The 19,315-nt window shown below is 47.3% G+C and overlaps 1 protein-coding gene across 9 annotated transcripts in view; it reads right to left on the reverse strand.

Moving 5' to 3' along the window:
• FAM193A (family with sequence similarity 193 member A) overlaps positions 1 to 19,315 on the reverse strand; it is a 167,839-nt gene that overhangs the window by 80,560 nt on the left and 67,964 nt on the right. For all 9 annotated transcript variants that reach the window (XR_006711625.1, XR_006711626.1, XR_006711623.1 and 6 more), the window contains exon 2: positions 14,926 to 15,171. Coding sequence is in view for 5 of the 9 variants with exons in the window: in XM_045474779.1 (XP_045330735.1) it covers positions 14,926 to 15,153 (228 nt within the window). In the remaining 4 variants the exon portion in view is untranslated. The remainder of the gene's footprint in view (positions 1 to 14,925; positions 15,172 to 19,315) is intronic.

Below are 19,315 nucleotides of genomic sequence, written 5' to 3' on the forward strand. Positions count from 1 at the left end.
CATTACCTTTGGATATAAATTAAAGGTAAGCTTGCTCCTTTCATTCAAAAACTATCCCTAGGGTCTATTATTCTGTGCTGAGCTTGTGCAGACACCCTGACTTTTGGGGGGGGGGGGCGGGGGCAGGCAGGGAGACAGGAGCCAGGACAAAGTGGCTGTGGCTGGGGTGGATGCATGCACGTGTCCAGTGGAAGGAACAGTGCACCATGGGGGGGGGGGGGGGGGGCGGGGAGTGTTGAGCCAAGTGGACACCCCGGAGGCCCAGCTTCTGCTGAGCCTGTGCAGCCACCCTGACCCTTCCCAAGCAGCCCTGCCACCCTGTTCTCCTTGTCCAACACAGGGGGTGCTGCTGAGGGGGGCAATGTCTGCACCTTCAACAGGGACTCAGGCCACAACCTGGACACCCTGACAGCTCACTGTTCTCATTTCTCAAGGAGACCACGTAAAAACCTTACCCACTCCCCAGTTTCTTCCCATCCTATGAAATCCAGTCTCCCTCTCAAAAAAAAATGTTATAAAAAAGATTTCTGACAGTAATTTTCTCAACTTCCACGTTCCCCACCCCACCTTACTTGCACCCCTATGCAGCCTTGCCTGAGAATCCCATCTCAACAGAAAGATGAGTCTTCTAGAAAGAGATCCCAGGTCTCCCATCCTGGTACCTCAGGGGTACCACCATTTCTCTGCCTTACTCTTTCCCACCCCCAAACAATTTCAAAGTCTGCCTACCCAATGCTAAGTGTGGGCAAGAATATGGTAACTGGAACTCAAAACACTACTGGCAGGGACAGAAACTGGAATGATCACTTGGGAAACTGCTATTATCTTATAAATGTAATAAACATTTGAATTACCTACAACCCAGCAATGCTACCGCATAAACAAACACCATGATAAGTAATTTTACGTGTCAACTCAACTGGGCTAAGAGGTAACAGACAGCTAGTAAAACATTATTTTCGGGTGTGTTTGTGAGGGTGTCTCTGGAAGAGATGAGCATTTGAATTGGTAGACTGAATAAAAACGATCCCCTCACCAGTGAGGGTGGGTATCATCTGTTCTACTAAGGGTCACAGGACAAAAGGGGAAGGGCCAACTGACTCCCCGCTTCAGCTGAGACACCCCCGCCTCCTGCCCTCGGATGTCAGCAGTCCTGGTTCTCTGGCTTTCCAACTCAGACCAAGACTCACACCACTGTCCCCTGGTTCTCAGGCCTTTGGACTCAGACTGAATGACACCAGCAGCTTTCCTGGGTCTCCAGCCTGCAGGTAACAGATTGTGGGACTTCTTGGCCCCCATAACCACATGAGCCAATCCGTATAATAAATCTCCTTCTCCCTCCTTCCTTCCTTACCCTCTCTTCCTCCTCCCTTTTCTCTTTCCCTATCTCTCTCTCTCTCTCTCCCCCTCTCTCAATCCCTCTCTTTCCTGTTGGTTCTCTTTCTCTGGAAAATCCTAACCAACACACACTCTTAACAAAACCCTTAAAATGAGTAACTGGAGACAGGTATACAAATGCCCTGGCAGCATTTTTAACAATCACTGATAATTGTAAAAAAAAAAAAAAAAAAAAAAAAAAGCAAAACTGTGTATCTTTCAACAAAATTATTGATGAATAAATTATATACAGTAACATATTGAATTGTATGTGAATCACAGATGAATTACATTTGTGAATAAGTGCAGCTACCCAGACAGCATGAGGAATCTTATAAACAAAGACACAGAGGCAACAGAAACATACACCATTTTCATAAAGATCAGAAATAAGCAAAATTAAATTACTAGAGATACACATATAGGCAATATAATTGTTACAGGAATTTTTAAATAAGGGAATGATAAATATAAAATTCAAGGATGGTGGCTACCTGAGAAGGGGAGGAGGGAAGATGGGGAAGGCAAAACCCAGAAAGGTGCCTGAGTATCTAGAACGGCCTGGTTTAATGCTGGCTGGTGCTCATTTTACTACCCTTCATAACATGCTTATTATACACATACTCATAAATAGCTGTTAACAAAAAATGAAATTTAATGGGGGGGGGGGGATGCCTCTCCCTGACTACCAGCTCTTTCCTTCCAGATTTAAATGCTCTCAGCCCCTCCTCCAGCTCCCCTTTCTCTCTGGATCTGCTCTCCCTGCCTTCACAGTCAAGCATCTTCAAAATCATCACCTTAAGTTGACTTTCGCAGCTTCCTCACCAATACTTTTATTCTTCACACAGCTCAGTCTGGCTTCTACTCCCACACTTCCACTGACATGAATCTAGCAAAGGTCAGATACAATCTCTTTGTTGTCACGTTCAACACTTGAGATCTTTTCTTGGTTAACTTTTTAAAATGTCTGTTAGGAGGACAGTTGCAGACGGTCCTCCGTGGGTCTCTCCTGGTCTTGATGGATCTACCAGGGCTGTAAACCTCTGCCTATTCTCTCCTGTCCCTCCCCGCTGGGCCATTTCTCAGCATTTATGAAGCAGATAACCTTGAGACAAAGTGCGGGAGTGCTTACTGCCCACTATAAAAATGACAGATCCGGGGGCGCCTGGGGGGCTCAGTCGGTTGAGCGTCCGACTTCAGCTCAGGTCATGATCTCACAGTGTGTGAGTTCGAGCCCCGCGCCGGGCTCTGTGCTGACGGCTCAGAGCCTGGAGCCTGCTTCAGATTCTGTGTCTCCCTCTCTCTCTGCCCCTTCTCTGCTCATGCTCTGTCTTTCTCTGTCTCAAAAATAAATAAAAACATTTAAAAAAAATTTTTTTAAAAAATGACAGATCCCCAAACTCAGTGCTCCTTCACCCTGACCAACATAAACTCACTGTACCCACAGCACGTACGTAGGCCTCTCCACTTCACAGACATGGGATTTGGGGAAGGGAAGAGAACAAGGGGAGTGGACATGGTCATGCTCGTGATGGCTGCTGCACTGTGAGCAATAAAGTCTGCAGTCTCTGACCCAGGAGTCTCGTGTCCCCTCTAACAGCCATAAAAGAGTAAAAAAGTAGCTTATCACCTTCAAGTAGGGCAAAAAATCAAATCTCAGGCCCAACCACCACTGACCACACACATCACCCTTCAAATGACTACCTTCACTGGGCGCCTGGGTGGCTCAGCTGATGAAGCATCAACTTTTTATTTTAGCTCAGGTCATGATCTCGTGGTTCCTGAAGCTCCACTTCCTGAGATCGAGCCCTGTGCTGACAGTATAGAGCCTGCTTGGGATTCTCTCTCTCCCTCTCTGCCTCTCCCCTGCTCATGCACACTGTGCTCTGTCTCTCAAAATAAATAAATAAATAAATAAATAAACATTAAAACGACTGTCTTCACTCAGTTCTGGTTATCACACTTGCTTGTTTTTCTTTTTCTCTGATGTCTACTTTACATCTCTGTCTCAAATATCAGGTGTTCTCTAGAAGTGCCTCCTTAATATTCCACTTCTCACTCGGCCCACGATCTTGGGTGTTGTGCCAGTAACCAAGGTTGAGAAGGTGAGTAAAAGGCATCTGTGTGGAGTCTTTTAATGAGTGTTGCAGGACTACCCAGCAATACAGAAAACATCGGAGACAAACAGACTGTAAGTTGAAATTGCAACTCTTAGGAACAACAACAACAACAAAAGATTGGGATTCCAGTTGAAAAAAGTAAGATCAAAGACCTGAGTCATAAAATAGGGGTCTTGCAATCTCCATTCAATTAGCAACTTAAAAAGTCAATTACATCTCTACTGACAAAGTTAGATGAGGAAGAATGTAGAAGGCCTCATTTAAAACAGAACAAGCAGGGGCACCTTGGTGGCTCAATCGGTTAAGTGTCTGCCTTCGACTCAGGTCATGATCTCACAGTTCATGGGTTCCAGCCCTGCATAGGGCTCTCTGCTCTCTCAACTCACTTCAGATCCTCTGTCCCCCTCTCTCTCTCTCTCTGCCCCTCTCCCACTTGCGTGCACGTGCTCTCAAAAATAAATAAATAAAAACTTAAAAACAATAAAATAGAATAGAATAAGCAAAAGTCAAATACCTAGGGGTAAACCTTTTTTTTTTTTATTTTATTTATTTATTTATTTTTTTTATTAAAAAAAAATTTTTTTTTCAACGTTTATTTATTTTTGGGACAGAGAGAGATAGAGCATGAACGGGGGAGGGGCAGAGAGAGAGGGAGACACAGAATCGGAAACAGGCTCCAGGCTCTGAGCCATCAGCCCAGAGCCTGACGCGGGGCTCGAACTCACGGACCGCGAGATCGTGACCTGGCTGAAGTCGGACGCTTAACCGACTGCGCCACCCAGGCGCCCCAACCTTTTTTTTTTTTTAAAGGAACAATGGTATAACACAGAAAAATATAAAACACTTATAAATAGGAAAAAATTCCATACTCAATGGGATTATTAGATTATTGAGAATATTAGAAAGAAGTTAATTTTCCTACTACTGATTTATAAACACAGTGCAATCCCAGTCAAATCCTAAGAGGGTTTTTTTTTGTGTGTGTGGAAGTTGACAAGATAATTTTCAATTATACAGAAATGCAAATAACAAAGAATAAGACATTTTTGAAGAATACCAGGTAAGAGGACTTTCTGAAAATGAGATTTATTACAAAACTACAGTAATTAAGACAACACGCTATTGGCACCAGGACAAACAAAGCAATGGAACAACACAGAGCCCAGAAATACACCCACACATACATGGACGCTTCAGTTACAACAAAGTGGGGGCAGGGAGCAGGAGGGGGCAACGGTTGTTTCCATGAATGCTGCTAGGAAACTGAATTTCCACACAGAAGTAAACCTAACTTGACCTTTACCTCACACCATATAAAAATTTAATTTCAATTCCGGGAGGGTTGCAGGTCTGAACATGAAAGGCGAAACAATAAAAGCACAGGACTGTGCTGTTCACTGCAGCAGCCCCTAGTCATACGTGCCCACTGAGCCTATGAAATGTGAGCATCCTAAGTGATGTGGGCTGTACATGTAAGATACACAAAGGATTATGAGTATTCAGGAGGCAACAAATTGAAAATATCTCATTTATACTTTTTATATTGAGTAAAGGATGAAATGAAAGTTTGGATCCACTGAGAAAAAAAATGTGACATGTGGCTACTAAAATATTAAAATTACTCACATGGTGGCTTGCACTGTCATTCACACATTTCTTTGGACAGTACTAATCGAAAATACATACTAAAAATATGTTTATGATCTCGTGATAGGAAAAACCATTAATAAACAGGACGAAACAAAGCAGTAACTACTAAGGAAAAATCTGAGAATCTGACTAGATTAAAAATGCTCATCAAAAGACACTATAGGGGCACCTGGGTGGCTCAGTCAGTTAAGCGTCCAACTTCAGCCCAGGTCATGATCTCACCGTTCATGAGTTCAAGCCCCGCATCAGGTTCTGTGCTGATAGCTCAGAGCCTGGAGCCTGCTTCGGATTCTCTGTCTCCCTCTTTCTCGGCCCCTCCCTAGCTCAAGCTCACTCTCTCTCTCTCTCTCTCTCTCTCTCTCTCTGTCAAAAATAAATTAACTTTAAAAAAAAAAATTTAAAAAGACACTATTGAGGCACGTGGGTGGCTCAGTCAGTTAAGCTTCTGACTTCGGCTCAGGTCATGATCTCACAGTTCATGGGCTCGAGCCCCACATCAGGCTCTGTGCTGACAGCTCAGAGCCTGGAGCCTGCTTCGGATTCTGTGTCTCTCTCTATCTCTCTGCCTCCACCCTGCTCGTGCTCTGTCTCTGTCAAGAGTAAATAAATATTAAAAAAAAAAATTTTTTTAAAGACACTATAAACCGTGAAAAGGGAAGCAAAAGAGGCACCTGGTACCTGTGATGCATAAAGCCAACAAAGGGCTCATATTCAACACGCATAAAGAAGTGCCATGTATCTATAAGAAAAAGACAAATACGGTCATTCCCCTTATCAGCAAGGAATACGTTACATGATCCCTGGTGGATGCCTAAATTCCTGAATATTCTATACCCTATCTATGCGGTGTTTTTTCCTACACTTTCACACCTATGATAAAGTTTAACTTATGAATGAAGCACAGCCAAGAGATTAACAACAAAAACTGGTAATAAACTAGAGCAACTGTAACAACACACTGTGATAAAAGTTGGGCGAATGTGCTGTTTCTCTCTCAAAATGTCTTGCTGTCCTGCACTCACCCTTCTTCTTGCAATGATGTGAGACGATGAAGTGCCCACGTGTGGACATGAAGTAAGGCGAGTGACGTGGGCGCTGTGACCTAGCATCAGGCTACCACTGACCTCCTGACCACACGTCGGGAGGAGGATCACCTGCTTCTAGACTGGCCAATTGTGGGAACTGAGACCATGGAAAGGGGAACCACAGATAGGGGGACCACTGTACTCCGGTGGAACAGTGGTTCTTTGAACGTGGTCCATGGACCCCTGGCAGTCCTGAGCACCTTTTCAGCAAGTCCACTAGTGAAAGCTATTTTCACATAAATATCTGGGTGTCATTTGCCTTTTCCCTGTGTTGACATTTGCACTGGCGGGCATAACTGTCAGTACCTTGGCAAGAATGAAAGTCGCACAACAAAGTGTACTAGGAGTCACTGTCCTTCACTTCCATGCACTTAGTTTTAAAAAGGCCAGTTCCACTGGGGTGCCCGGAGACACAGTTAAGCGTCTGACTCTTGACCTCGGCTCAGGTCATGACCTCACAGTTTGTGAGTTCAAGCCCTGCACTGGGCTCTGTGCTAATAGTCTGCTTGGGATTCTGTCTCTCCTCTCTGCCCCTCCCCGACTTGTGTGCGTGTATGCACGCTCGCTCTATTTCTCTCAAAATAAATGAACATAATAAAAATAAATAAACTGGGGCACCTGAGTGCCTCAGTTGGTTCAGTGTCCGACTTCGGCTCAGATCATGATCTCACGGTTCAAGGGTTCAAGCCCCCCACATTGGGCTCTGTGCTGACAGCTCAGAGCCTGGAGCCTGCTTCGGATTCTGTGTCTCCCTCTCTGCCCTTCCCCTGCTCATGCTTTCTCTCTCTTTCTCAAAATAAATAAACATTAAAAAAAAAAAAGTTCTTTTAATAGGGGCGCCTGGGTGGCTCAGTCACTTAAGCATCCAACTTGGGCTCAGGTCATGATCTCACGGTTCGTGGGTTCAAGCCCCACGTCGGGCTCTGTGCTGACAGCTCGGAGCCTGGAGCCCGCTTTGGATTCTGTGTCTCCCTCTCTGCCCCTCCCCTGCTCACACACACACACACACACACACACACACACACACACACTCTCTCTCTCTCTCTCTCTCACGTAAATAAACATTACAAAAATGTTTTTAACAATAAAAAATAAAATAACTTAATTTTTTTAAAAAGGCCAGTTCCACTAAAGAATGCTCTTGATGCATTAAAATCATTAATCGTATTCAATCTCAACCCTCAAGCACGTGTCTTTGCAATATCCTATGTGATGAAACACGCAGTAGGCATAAAGCATTCTAGCAACGTTCCCAAGAAAAGAACTGTGCGCTATGAGCTGAATGAGCCACTTCCCCCCATGAAGCATCAAGAATGCCTGACACACCAAACTACGGCTATTCAGACTCAGACGGTGGTGGTCTTCTCAAAAATGAATGAAATGGGTCTGTCGCTTCAAGGAAAATGGCTGATGCTATTTGTGGCCAATCAAAATCTGAGCTTTCACGCAAAAAACAGAAGTCTGGAAAATCTGCATCCATCATTGCGGGCCCTAAAGCTCCTCCACTTTAAAGACTTTTCTGTTGAGAGTAGTGGTAATAGCAACAAATTGAATTACTGTTTCAGATTTTACGTTGCAACTAACCATTAAGAAACTATTACTTGTCATGGTTTGGAGCAATATCAAAAAAGAATATCCACAATCACCTAAAAAAGCTATGGAACTACTTTCTTCATACACTTTAATCAAAATAACCTATAACAACAGATCGAACACAGAAACAGGTATGAGAATCTAGCTATCTTACATTACCCAAACAAAACAATGCTACTCTACTCATGAAATTATTTTTGTTTTGGAAAATAGTTTTCATTTAAAAATATGCTATTAATCGGGGCACCTGGGTGGCTCAGTCAGCTGAGCGTCCAACTTCGGCTCAGGTCATGATCTCACAGCTTGGCTCGTGAGCTCAAGCCCCATGTCGGGCTCTGTGCTGACAGCTCAGAGCCTGGAGCCTGCTTCAGATTCTGTGTCTCCCTCCCTCTCTCCGCCCCTCCCCCACTCGTGCAAGGTCTCTGTCTCTCAAAAATAAACAAACATTAAAAAAAAGTTTTTAAATATATAAAAAAAATAAGCTATTAATCTTGAGTTAATTTTATAAACTCTCCTGGACTCCGTAATTTCTTTCGCACACGTACATTCAACATAATGTGTGAAAGTGTGCTCCAAGAGCATCATTCATAGCAGCAAAATTTGGAAATAACTAACATACAGTATATTCAAAAACGGGAATAGGAGATAGTAATGAAAATGAAGAAACTATGTTTACGAATCTCAAACACAATGGTGAACAAAATAAACCAGGCACAAAATAACGTGTGCAGTAAGGCATTCGTATACAGTTCAAAACACCAGGAAAGCTGACAGCAGTGTGCAGGTGCAGAGGCACACGGGCACCAGGACCAACGAATACAGAGGAGCAGGAGGGGAGGGTGCAAACCCCACGGACATGGGGAGGACCGCGTGCGGCACAAGAGGTGACCTGCGTGGTGGTAGAAACAAACCCAAACAGGTCAGCAACCACAGAAGTGACCGAGTCACCTCAGCACTGAGACCAAATTAAATCTACCTTTATGCTGACTACACGAGACCACCTCACACACGCCACCACCAGGAGCACAGCAAAGGAGAGGAAGAGGAGGAGGGAGCTCACACAGCTCTGCGAACAGCAAACGAAACAGGCCTTCGGGAGAAGCCACACAGCTTCTGTGCAATAAGGGAACAACACACCAAGATTTAGTCATTTTAACATGTATTCACCTGGGCAGCTTTAAAATGCAGAGCAAAAATGAAACTACTTCTAAGGAAAAGAGGACAAATACACATGCACGGTAGGAGTTGAACCAGCCTTACTCAGAATCCCACAGATCAATAAGCACACAATATGAGGAAAAGCAAAAGCACACAAGGAATGAAGAGCACAATTAACAAGGGGTTGATCTAAGGGGTGAACACAGAGCCCTCCAAACCATGAGAACACGGTTCCAAGGACACACGGGACATTCAGGAAAACTTAACAATGCATTAGTGTAACTGACTGGAAAGGAATCATGACAACGGAGACAGGATATCCAATGACATTACATTAAATTAAGTCAACGATTAAAAATCATCCAAAAGACTATGTTCAGGTATTTACAAATACTTCTAAACTATTCACGGTTTAAAAGAGAAATAATGAAAACTGGGTAATACTTAAAATTGAGCCAATACAACTAACATTTCAGAATCCGGTACAGTAATGAGAGGTTTCCAGCACTTATCAGAGCAGAATAAGAAAAAACGACACGTGAGCTCAGGAAGGCCAAAGAGCAACCACAGAGAAAGAAGAAAAAACCAGATTTGTGGTCACAAGCAGCAGGAGCTAAGTGATGGCCCAGCAGCTCCTCCCCTGGAAGCCAGAAAGTGGGACAGGGCTGTCTCCCGGCCTGCCCCCAAGCAGGCTCAGGTTCCCACAAGGCCCCCAGGTGAGATCAGCAAGGATGGCAGCTCCCCGAAGCAGCTGGCACCCAAGCTCCAGACACCTGTCAACAGCCCTCAGAAGAGGCTTAGAAACAGACAGCACCCCACCTTGCCATGGCCTCCGTACTCCTCTGCCAAGGACAAGAAAGTGAGAGAAGCCCGTGTCTCCACTTCCTGACACGTGTCTCCAGTGCATCACCACCTTCTGATACACGGAACAGAATAGCTCTGGAGGAACAGACACGAATCTGCGAGCGGTGGGAGCCTGAAGACCGAGGACAAGGAGGAGACAAGTCAGAGGGGCCGACCAGCACTGCTTTTGGCTATGCCACGACACTGACTGATCACGTCTACACCGCACACAGCAGCAGCAATTAATCAAACAGAAAGGGGAGAGGTTTTTTTTTCACCTAAAAAGTTCTTTGAAAAGACAAAACTGACAGAGTTCTAGCAAGATTGTTAAACACAGCACAAACAAGGAATAAAAATTTGTATGTGCAGATATGGTAAGAAGGAAAGAGTATTCCTCCACAAACTTTCATACCAGTAACGCAACAGCTTCTCAGAATATAATTCACCAAAACCACCTGGAAAAGAAATGGAAAGCCTGTTATCCACTGAAGATCCTGCCCCAGAAGTTTACCACTTCCCCAGAGGTGCACACACATGGCTGCGGAGAGGCAGGGACAGCTGGGAGGGATGGCGAGCTCAGAGGCGGGTTATGTGAAAGACGGACAATTCTAGAGCATCTGCACAGTCCTGGCCATGAGCTGGGACAGAAGAAAAGATGTGTGGGTTGTAAGAAGAGAAGGCCAACCGAAGCAACAGAGCCTTGGAGAGGACGAAAACGGACGGGCACCCGAATTCCACGACCATGGGGGTGGGAGGTGAGCCATCCCCTCCCTGAGGTGTGAGCTGAGCTGAGCAGGGCAGAGGGTGTGGTGGGCTTGGGAAGACAGGAGAAGGACAGAGGTTCACCCCTTTTCGTGGTAAGACAACGAAGCCAGAGCAACACGCCAGAGGCTCATCCACAGCCCCGAAGCACTGGGGTCAAGGGGCGGCAGGGAGCCGAGGCCCCCATTTTCTTCAGCAAGTCCCTACCAGGTGGAGGGAGGGGCAGCATGGAGCCAGGTCCCAGGCAAAGTGCTCAGGGGGCTCTGCAGGCGAGTGATGATGATGCTGAGTCACAGAACTCTGGCTGTTCTAGGAGAACAGTGTGGTCAGAAGGACCTGCCCCCAAAGCCCCCTAAAAAACAAACAAACACACACACACACACACACACACACCAAGTGGGACCAGGACGTGCCAGTGTGAAGGGGACGTCTAAAGGGAAGACTTCTGGGGGGTCTGGACCCAACAAGGTCTAGAAAGGGTGGAAGTCTACAGTGTGGACCATAAGGCAGGGTGTCAGAGCAAATTTTTACCATGGCTTGTGGCAGTGAATGCTCACCTAGAAAAGAACAATTTAGTTCCGCTGCCACTTAGTGACTCAGAGCTCCCACAATGACAGTGAGAACTCGGAACGCCGAGCTACCAGAGGGCTGAAGTGACCACACGAACTGGGCACGTGCACTGAGCCCCTCTGAGGACAAGGGGACACACGCACTATTTCACCTTCGGCAGAGGAAGGAGTGCAGCCTTTAATGTGGGTTAGAAGAAAATGAGACTTGTAATGAGTTCTTAAAGGCCGAATGTGGCCAGTGTGGCTTGCCAGACCCACCCCTTCTCTTGGAGGAAGAAGCCTTTGCTGTGGGGGTGGCCGTGCCCTCTACCCAGGGCCCAGGCCTTATCCATGAGAGGAGAGAACCGAGCTCTCCACTGTAGGAGAATGGCCCAAAACCCACACGGACACAGGGACAGGTCAGCCACCCTGGGGAGGCACAGGAGTTTGTCCCACCCAAGACCCCTACAGATATAGGCAGAGTCTGGCTTATATCACAGAGCAGCGGCAGGATCAGGGGGAGAGCTGCCCCCAATGCCCCAGGCACAGGGCTGCCTGAGGTTTCCGGATGAATGGGGGGGAGAGGATGGACAGTCAAAATGCCATGGTGGGAGGCTTGTGCTGAAGGGGAAGCGAGGGCAGCCCAGCACCACATGACGGGGCCAGAATGTGAAGGGAGACCCCTCCCTGGCCCACACAAGTGTCAGGGCGCAGTCCACGCTGCTCCAGAAATGACCGTGTGGGGCAGCCAGGCCAGCTCCAGGGCTGACCGGACTGATCCGATGCCCCAAGGGCACGAGAGTCAGTGCACCCCTCAGCCCCACGGGCTCTTACACACACGGCATGGTGTTGCACCGAACAGTTGGAGAGAAACATAAAACAAGAAGCAACAACACTCAGGGAACAAAGAATACCAATTCTACACAAACTCTTTCAGAAAAGAGAAGAAGGAGGAGCACACCTCAACTCATCTTAGGAGGCCCCGAAAGACATTAAAGACAAGACGACTTCGGGCAGACATCCTTCATGAGCAGAGTTGAAAGGAAAGTCCTTAACCGAACAGTAGCAAGTCACTCCAGCCACGTGCAGAAAGAATGTCCACAGAAAGACCTGTACGAGCTTCACACAGCTTTATGTAACAGTCCAATTCGGGAAACAACCCAAGCGTTCATCAATGGTGACTGGATAAACAGTGTGGTATAGCTCTACAATCCATCCACCAATCGGGAGGAACAAACTGCTGAGGAAGGACTCTCAAAAGCATTATGCCAAGTTGAAGGAGGCTATGTGACACTCTAGAAAAAGCAAAACCATGGGGACAAAAATCAGGTCAATGGTTACAACGGAACTTTTGGGCCAATGGAAATGTTCCACATCTTAACTGCAGTGGTGGTTACACACTGGATAACTTTGTCAAAACCCACTGAACTATATATATACTTTCGAAGGGTGAATTTTACTAGATGTAACTTGTATCTCATTTTTAGTGTTTTATTTTAAAATTTTTTTTAGTATTTACTTTTGAGAGAGAGAGAGAGAGAGAGAGAGAAAGGGAGGGAGACACAGAATCCAAAGCAGGGCTCAGCCTCTGAGCTGTCAGCACAGAGCCCACGTGGGGTTGGAACTCATGAACTGTGAGATCATCACTTGAGCAGAAGTTGGACGCTTAAGCAACTGAGCCACCCTGGCACCCCTATATCTCAGTTTTTAAAAAAGGCCAGCAATCTTACTCAGCTTGAACAAAGAGGCCAACTTTAAAAAAGCAACAAAAGGTCTAAGCCTACAAACATAAGCCAACATTTCCTCTTTGGTGCCCAGTGTCACTTGTGTGATGAGACAGCCTCATTTGATAGCACTATCCAGGACAAAGTGGGGTTAGGAAATGAGACTGTCACCGCGGCAAGACAACTTCTGGGAAATCAGCTATTTCTACTTGTCTCCAAACCCTCCTTCCAAAGGCACGGCCAGGCTGCGGCAGGAGAGCAGGCCTGCAGACAGAGGGCCGGGAGCCCAGGGAGCGTGGGGGGCACACGGAGTGCTCTGGGCGGGCAAGCAGAAGCCGGCGGGGATGGAGTGGGCCGCCAACATCAGCACCGCACAGTGGCTTCCCATGAAAGAAACGGGGAAACGGTCATACACTTTAAGAGGACACACAAAGGACACAAAGTCAAATAATAAAATGATCAAAGCAAGATGATCTGAGGGTAAACCCTAAAGACAGACTATGCCACCTTTTGAATCCTACTGAGGGGGCTGGGCTCCATGGTTTATTCATTTCCGTGTGCAATCACTTATTTATTAACTCAAATATTTGGGTTTCCTAAATGTGCCAGGCCAGGCACCATTCCTGGTCAGAAAATCCACAAAAATAGCTGCCATTGTGGAGTGTATATTCCAGTGAAGAAGCCGAGCAGAATGAGGACGTCGAACGCACACTACGTCAAAGAGGTGCTGAGGAGGGGCGTCGGGGCACATCAGTTTGTTGAGCACCGGACTCCTGATTTCGGGTCAGGTCACGATATCACGGTTTGGGAGTTCGAGCCCCATGCTAGGCTCTGTGCTGTCAGCACAGAGCCTGCTTGGGATTCCTTCTTTGCTTCTCTCTCTCTGCCCCTCTCCTGTTCTCACTCTCTGTCTCTCCCTCAAAATAAATAAACTTAAAAAAATAAGAAAGAAAGAAAGAAAGAAAGAAAGAAAGAAAGAAAGAAAGAAAGAGAGGGAGGGAGGGAGGGAGGGAGGGAGGGAGGGAGGGAGGGAGGGAGGGAGGAAGGAAGGAAGGAAGGAAAGGGGTGCTGAAGAGAATGCACAGGAAAAGGAGCACGTGAGACGAGGTGGCGAGAGATTATCAATTTTTATTCTGATAAACAGTGAGACCTTGAGGCTTAGCTGTTCAAACGCCTGCGCAGAAAGTAGCACATGAGCTGGGGCACTGCCCTCAATGAACCCCTAGAACAGAAGTCACTGGCCTAGCAGGAGGCAGGAAGGAGGCCACAGAACCGGAAAGGAAGATTCACACTGTGCGGAAGCAAAACGTTTATTCACCGACCCAGCACACGTGACCTGGAAAGCAGTCCCCGGTCAGAACACGCGGTGGTGGATGCTGGTGTTGGCGGCTGCCGGTAGTGAGGCATCAGGAGACAACAGCTTAGAAAACAGGCAGTGGCTTACAGACGAAATAAAAGGAACAGAAAAGTCCTAGAATGCGGGATCTCACATGGCTGTAAGAGCCACGTCGTTCCAGAACCCAAAGAGCAGACTAGCAAGACCTTTCGGGACCAGGGCCACTAACACACAACTGGGCCAAAGAGCAGACTAAGAGTGTGGCCTTCCTATGTAAGCCCGAAGTGCTCAAGAATGCCTCCATTCAGCTGAGAAAAGAAATCAAGGAAAAACTGGGGGGGGCGGGGGCAGAGTTAAGAACTGCCTCTGGGAAAAAATTTTAGGTGAGTTACCAGCTCGTGAAACTGGCTAGAACCAAAGACTTTTTGAGCTTTTCAGCAAACTGTCTTGCCAAAGAAATCCTGAGACCAGCCCAAACACATCCTCTGGTCTTCTGAGCTTGCTGACTGAGTTGTGCCACCAAGGAGAGCAGGTCTCCCCCACTACCTGCTGCAGGTATGGACAGAAGACCAGGAGGATGGCCCCCGAGGGTGGAGCGAGGAACCAGAAGGTGGCGTAAGAGGGGTTTCCTTCCAGAAAGTTGACCCAAATTAACGATCTCACTGCCCAATTAGCCCACCGGGTGAGAAAGCTGAGGAGGAGCCCATGCTGTCCGTGGTGGACACTCACCGATGGCTGGTCGAGGCCACTATGCCTCTCCTCCTTCTCCACAGTCCGCCGGCAGTCTGGGCATACCCACAGTGGCAGGTGCAGCACGCTGTTGCCCTTGGGGGCCATAGAAAGGGCCAATTTGCTCGCAGTCTTAATTCCGCTCTCTAAGAATGAAGAGTCTTTCCGCTCACTTCTGCACAGAAGACAATAATCCCCAGCGGGGTAGGGTGGTGTTCTATGATTCATGCCAAAATTAAAAGGAGTCTGAAACAGAAAAAATATTTCTATTTTCAAAACATGATTCACAAAGCCAAGATCACTTAAAAATACTATATAGTTTTAAAATTACAATGTACGTGTATGTTTATATAAGCATCTAATAAGTAATTTGTTGAATAAAACTGTACCTAGTGTTCTAGAAATTCACCGTACTTCAAATAAACAGTAGCACCATAAAGAACATCTTAGAAGGAGTTAGAAAATTGTCCACTTAGCCTCTTCACCCAGACATGTTATTACTCTCCCCACGTGCTGAAAAGTGTGCATCTCAATTTCCACACGGGGGACACCAGGACTCTTGGCCATCAGCAGAGTTTAAAGCCACTATTCCAGAGGTGCGTGCGTGCACACGAGGGCTCAGACCCAAGGGAGTAATTCTGGCCTGTGTGTATGTGTGCAGATCCCAACCACCTGGGAGGTGGTAGTCCTGTTCCAGAGGCGAGATAAACAGCAGGAGCCGGATGGCACCACACATCCCAGACCCAGCCTCCCTTCCAGCTCAGCAGCGGTTATGCTCAATGCATCTCCAGCCACCTGATTTCAACGTCTGCTTTTTCAAATAGTTAAGATGCAAGATCATTACCCTGGATTCTCTTAAAAAGATCAACCATCCTATCAGAAAAGAAAAATTAGCCTTAAAAATACACAAACAAGCTCCAGAGATGTAAAACAGGCCCAAAGTCACAAGGTCAGCAAGCAGGGGCCAAGATTTTAACCCAAATGAATGTGAGCCCAAGACTGGTCATCTGCACCATAGAGAAACCATCCCAGGAATCCTGCAAATCCTGAGAGGTTCAAGAGAGGCGGACCTGGGAACAGGTCAGCAGGGAAACCAGGCATGGCCTTCCAGAGGCAGGACAGGTGTGCCAAGGGTTCCAAGCCAGAGCACGTGTGGGATCAAGGTGACAGAAACCCCCCAGGCCTCTGTTGCCATCCTCTGCCATGGGCCTCATCGGTTGGAGAGGTGGACAGGGACCCAGGCCAAGGTTATTCAGGCTGGAACTTTGGGGTATTTTACAAAAGTCTCCGGTTTCGGCCAGAGGCTCCTCCCGATACCTTACCCAGCCCTGCCCAGCCAGCAGTCTAGCTCCTCCCTCAGTCCATCGCTCTCTCCCTGCTCTCCTGCACCAAGGCTCACATACGTCTTTGGCTGTGCTTGTTAGCTGGACTATAAGTGTGCATTTAAACGACTGGCTCCACGGCCGACTGCGTACTCTCAAAAGGCCGCAGGCTCCTTCCCTAAAGCCCCGGCGGGCCAGCAGGTCAGGTGCTTCAACAGGGGGGCTGAATGAATGAATGAATGAATGAATGAATGAATAAGAGAGTGAATGACAGCACCACTAACACACAAAAGACTTGCACATATACTCTTACCTGCCTTTATAACCCAGTGACCAAAACTGTTTCCATCACATACGCAGGTTCCATGGATTTAACCAAACCCAGCTCAGCAGCCGTGTGAATGTCTGGGCTGCGAGGGGAAGGAAGTGAGTACTGTATCCCAACAAGTGGCGTTCTAGGAAGCTCCAGACTACTCAAACCACAGAACACCATGGGAGCAGACGTCTTTCTCTGTCCCGACAGATCCAAGATGTAGAAAGTATGACAGTTTCAAAAAATCTCACTGATTTAAAACCACCTCTCGTCCCCAGGCCTATGGAAAAAAACCCATCACTAACTGAACAGCCACAGCCTTCAGATTGTTCCAGGCCACCTTTTTACCCAGAGAAGGAGGTGCTAGGTTCCAAGGTTACAAAGTCTCCAAGCCAGAGATAATAACATAAGAGCCAGAACTGACTTGAGGGTAACCACTTCAGTTCCAGATCATCTGTCTGTCCACCCACTGGTCAGCCTGTTCGTCCAGTATTTACTGGAAGCCACCATGTGCCAAGGCACTCGTCCAGGTACTGAGGATGCAGCAGTAACTAAAACGAAGTTCCCTGCCCACGGTGAGCTAATATATCTGTCAAAGGCAAAGACTACAAATAAGACAGAGAAGGAAAAAATACAGAACGTTAGACAGTGATCACTGAGAAGGAGAAAAACAGAGAGCAGACAGGAGTGACAGGGGTTGGGGACAATGCCTTCCCATCATTAAGAACCTCCTCGAGGAGACACCTGATGTCGGTGGCTGATAGCAGCCACACAGATACCTGGGAGAGGGCCACTCCTGAGAGCAAGCACAAAGGCACTGGGGCAGGAGGCCACAGGGGGAGACAGAGAGGGAAGCGGGGGAGGTTCCATCAGGGCGATGAGGCTGTATGGGGGGGAAGAGAGGAGATGGGAACAGGGGATCGATCAGGGAGAAGCTGCGTGTTCCCTAGGAGTGAGGCAGCAGTGAAGTCTGCTATGAAGGAAGAGCTGACAAGACTGCTAAGGAATCAGATGTTGAGGATGAACAGAGGTGGGAAAGGCAAAAACAAGTCTTCCTTGACTGAGCGCAGGGAAGGCTCTGGGATGAGGAAGGCCTCTTCCATAAAACATCTGAAATACACAATGTGCCAATATCCTGACAGGTTAGATCACAGATGCACCTGCAAATAGCCCAGAGGTCCTGCTGGTTCCAGAGAGACACCGGACCGGCGAACTCAGACTTAAGCGCCGGCCATCCAATGGCAGGAAGCACTCCTCCACGAAGAAAAAAATCAGCAAGGGTGCAGGGCTACAAGGAGGACGTCATTCTAACAAGGGTGAAGTGAGCTAGGGCCCAAATGCTAAGGCAACACAGAAACACACACGGCTGCACATCTGGGAGACAAGCACTGCAGCCATGGGCAACACGTGAGGGCGTCGGGCGGGGGGCGGGGGGGCGGTGCAGGACAAAGGCCAGGGGCACCACCAGAGACGGGGGCAGGCAGGGTTGCCCATGCGGGCAGTGGGAAGAGGCTGAAGGTTTCTCAGAAGGACATGGTAAGACCCAGGGTGCATGAACACTGTTCCAGGCAGTTCCAGGAGCAGGCAGGAGCCATGGAAAAGCAGAGGTGTCTGATTTAGGAGCACTGAAGGCAGAGCCACACGACTTGCTGATGAACCCAAGGATGTGACGAGAACAGGTCGGACCACCCGGGCAGCAGTCATGCCAACAACAGGGCTGCCACACACAGCTGGAGGGCTAGGGCCGTGGCAAGAACCAAAAGTTTGCTACACATGTTGTTACACATGAATTTCGTGTTAAACATCCAGATAATGTGGCGAGTTTGTTTTGCACAAGTAAGATACTTGGGAAATGGGTTGCGACTGAATATGTAATTCTGGGTCACCAGCGCATGTGGTATGTAAAGCCATGAAGGCAGGCCAGATGATCCACGGAGAGAGGGAACCAAAGTCAAAACTTCTCAACACTTGGCCAACTAGTATAAAGCTAGTCCTCGAAAGATGCCAGCCTCTCCTCTCCACACCGTTTTCAGACAAAGCGAATAACAGAGACTGTAAGATACACACGTGTGTACGTTACAACACGTGACTAAAATTCAAATTAACCAAACACTAGTGCCTTGCCCCATGGTTATGCTCCTAACTATCTGTGATCAAGTGGAAGGCACACATATAAACTCCACTGATTCCCTGAAAGGCATTTACAGCTGTACTGAAGTATAGCCGAGGTAGGAGAAGCTGAAGATATGTGAGGCGTGCAACCTGAATACTTCTGACATACGCACACACCCATGAAACCACGGAGATCAAGACAATGAACATTTACCGTCGCCCCCAGGTTTCCTTGTGCCCCCTGAACTCCCTCCCTCCTGTACTCACTCTCCTCCTACCCCCATTCACAGGCAACCACTGGACTGGGCTCTGTCTCTACCGATTACTATGCAAGTCCAGAAGTTATATCACACAACATAATGTCTTTTGTCTGGCTTCTTCTATCAAGTACCGTTATTTGGAGAGGATTCCCAGGTATGTATCAGGACTTTGTTTCTTTTAATTACTGAGTAGTACTCCATTACGTGGGTAAGCCACACCTTGTTTTTATCCATCCTCCCATTGAGAGACATTTGGGTTATTTCCAGTTTCTGGCTATTTACAAACAGTAGTCGCTAGGAACACTCATGTACAATCTTGGTATGGACACATGCATTTGTTTTTCTTGGATAAATACCAAGGAATAGAATAACTGGGTCATATG

Source organism: Leopardus geoffroyi, chromosome B1 (assembly GCF_018350155.1).
Source record: "Leopardus geoffroyi isolate Oge1 chromosome B1, O.geoffroyi_Oge1_pat1.0, whole genome shotgun sequence".
Lineage (NCBI taxonomy): Eukaryota > Metazoa > Chordata > Mammalia > Carnivora > Felidae > Leopardus > Leopardus geoffroyi.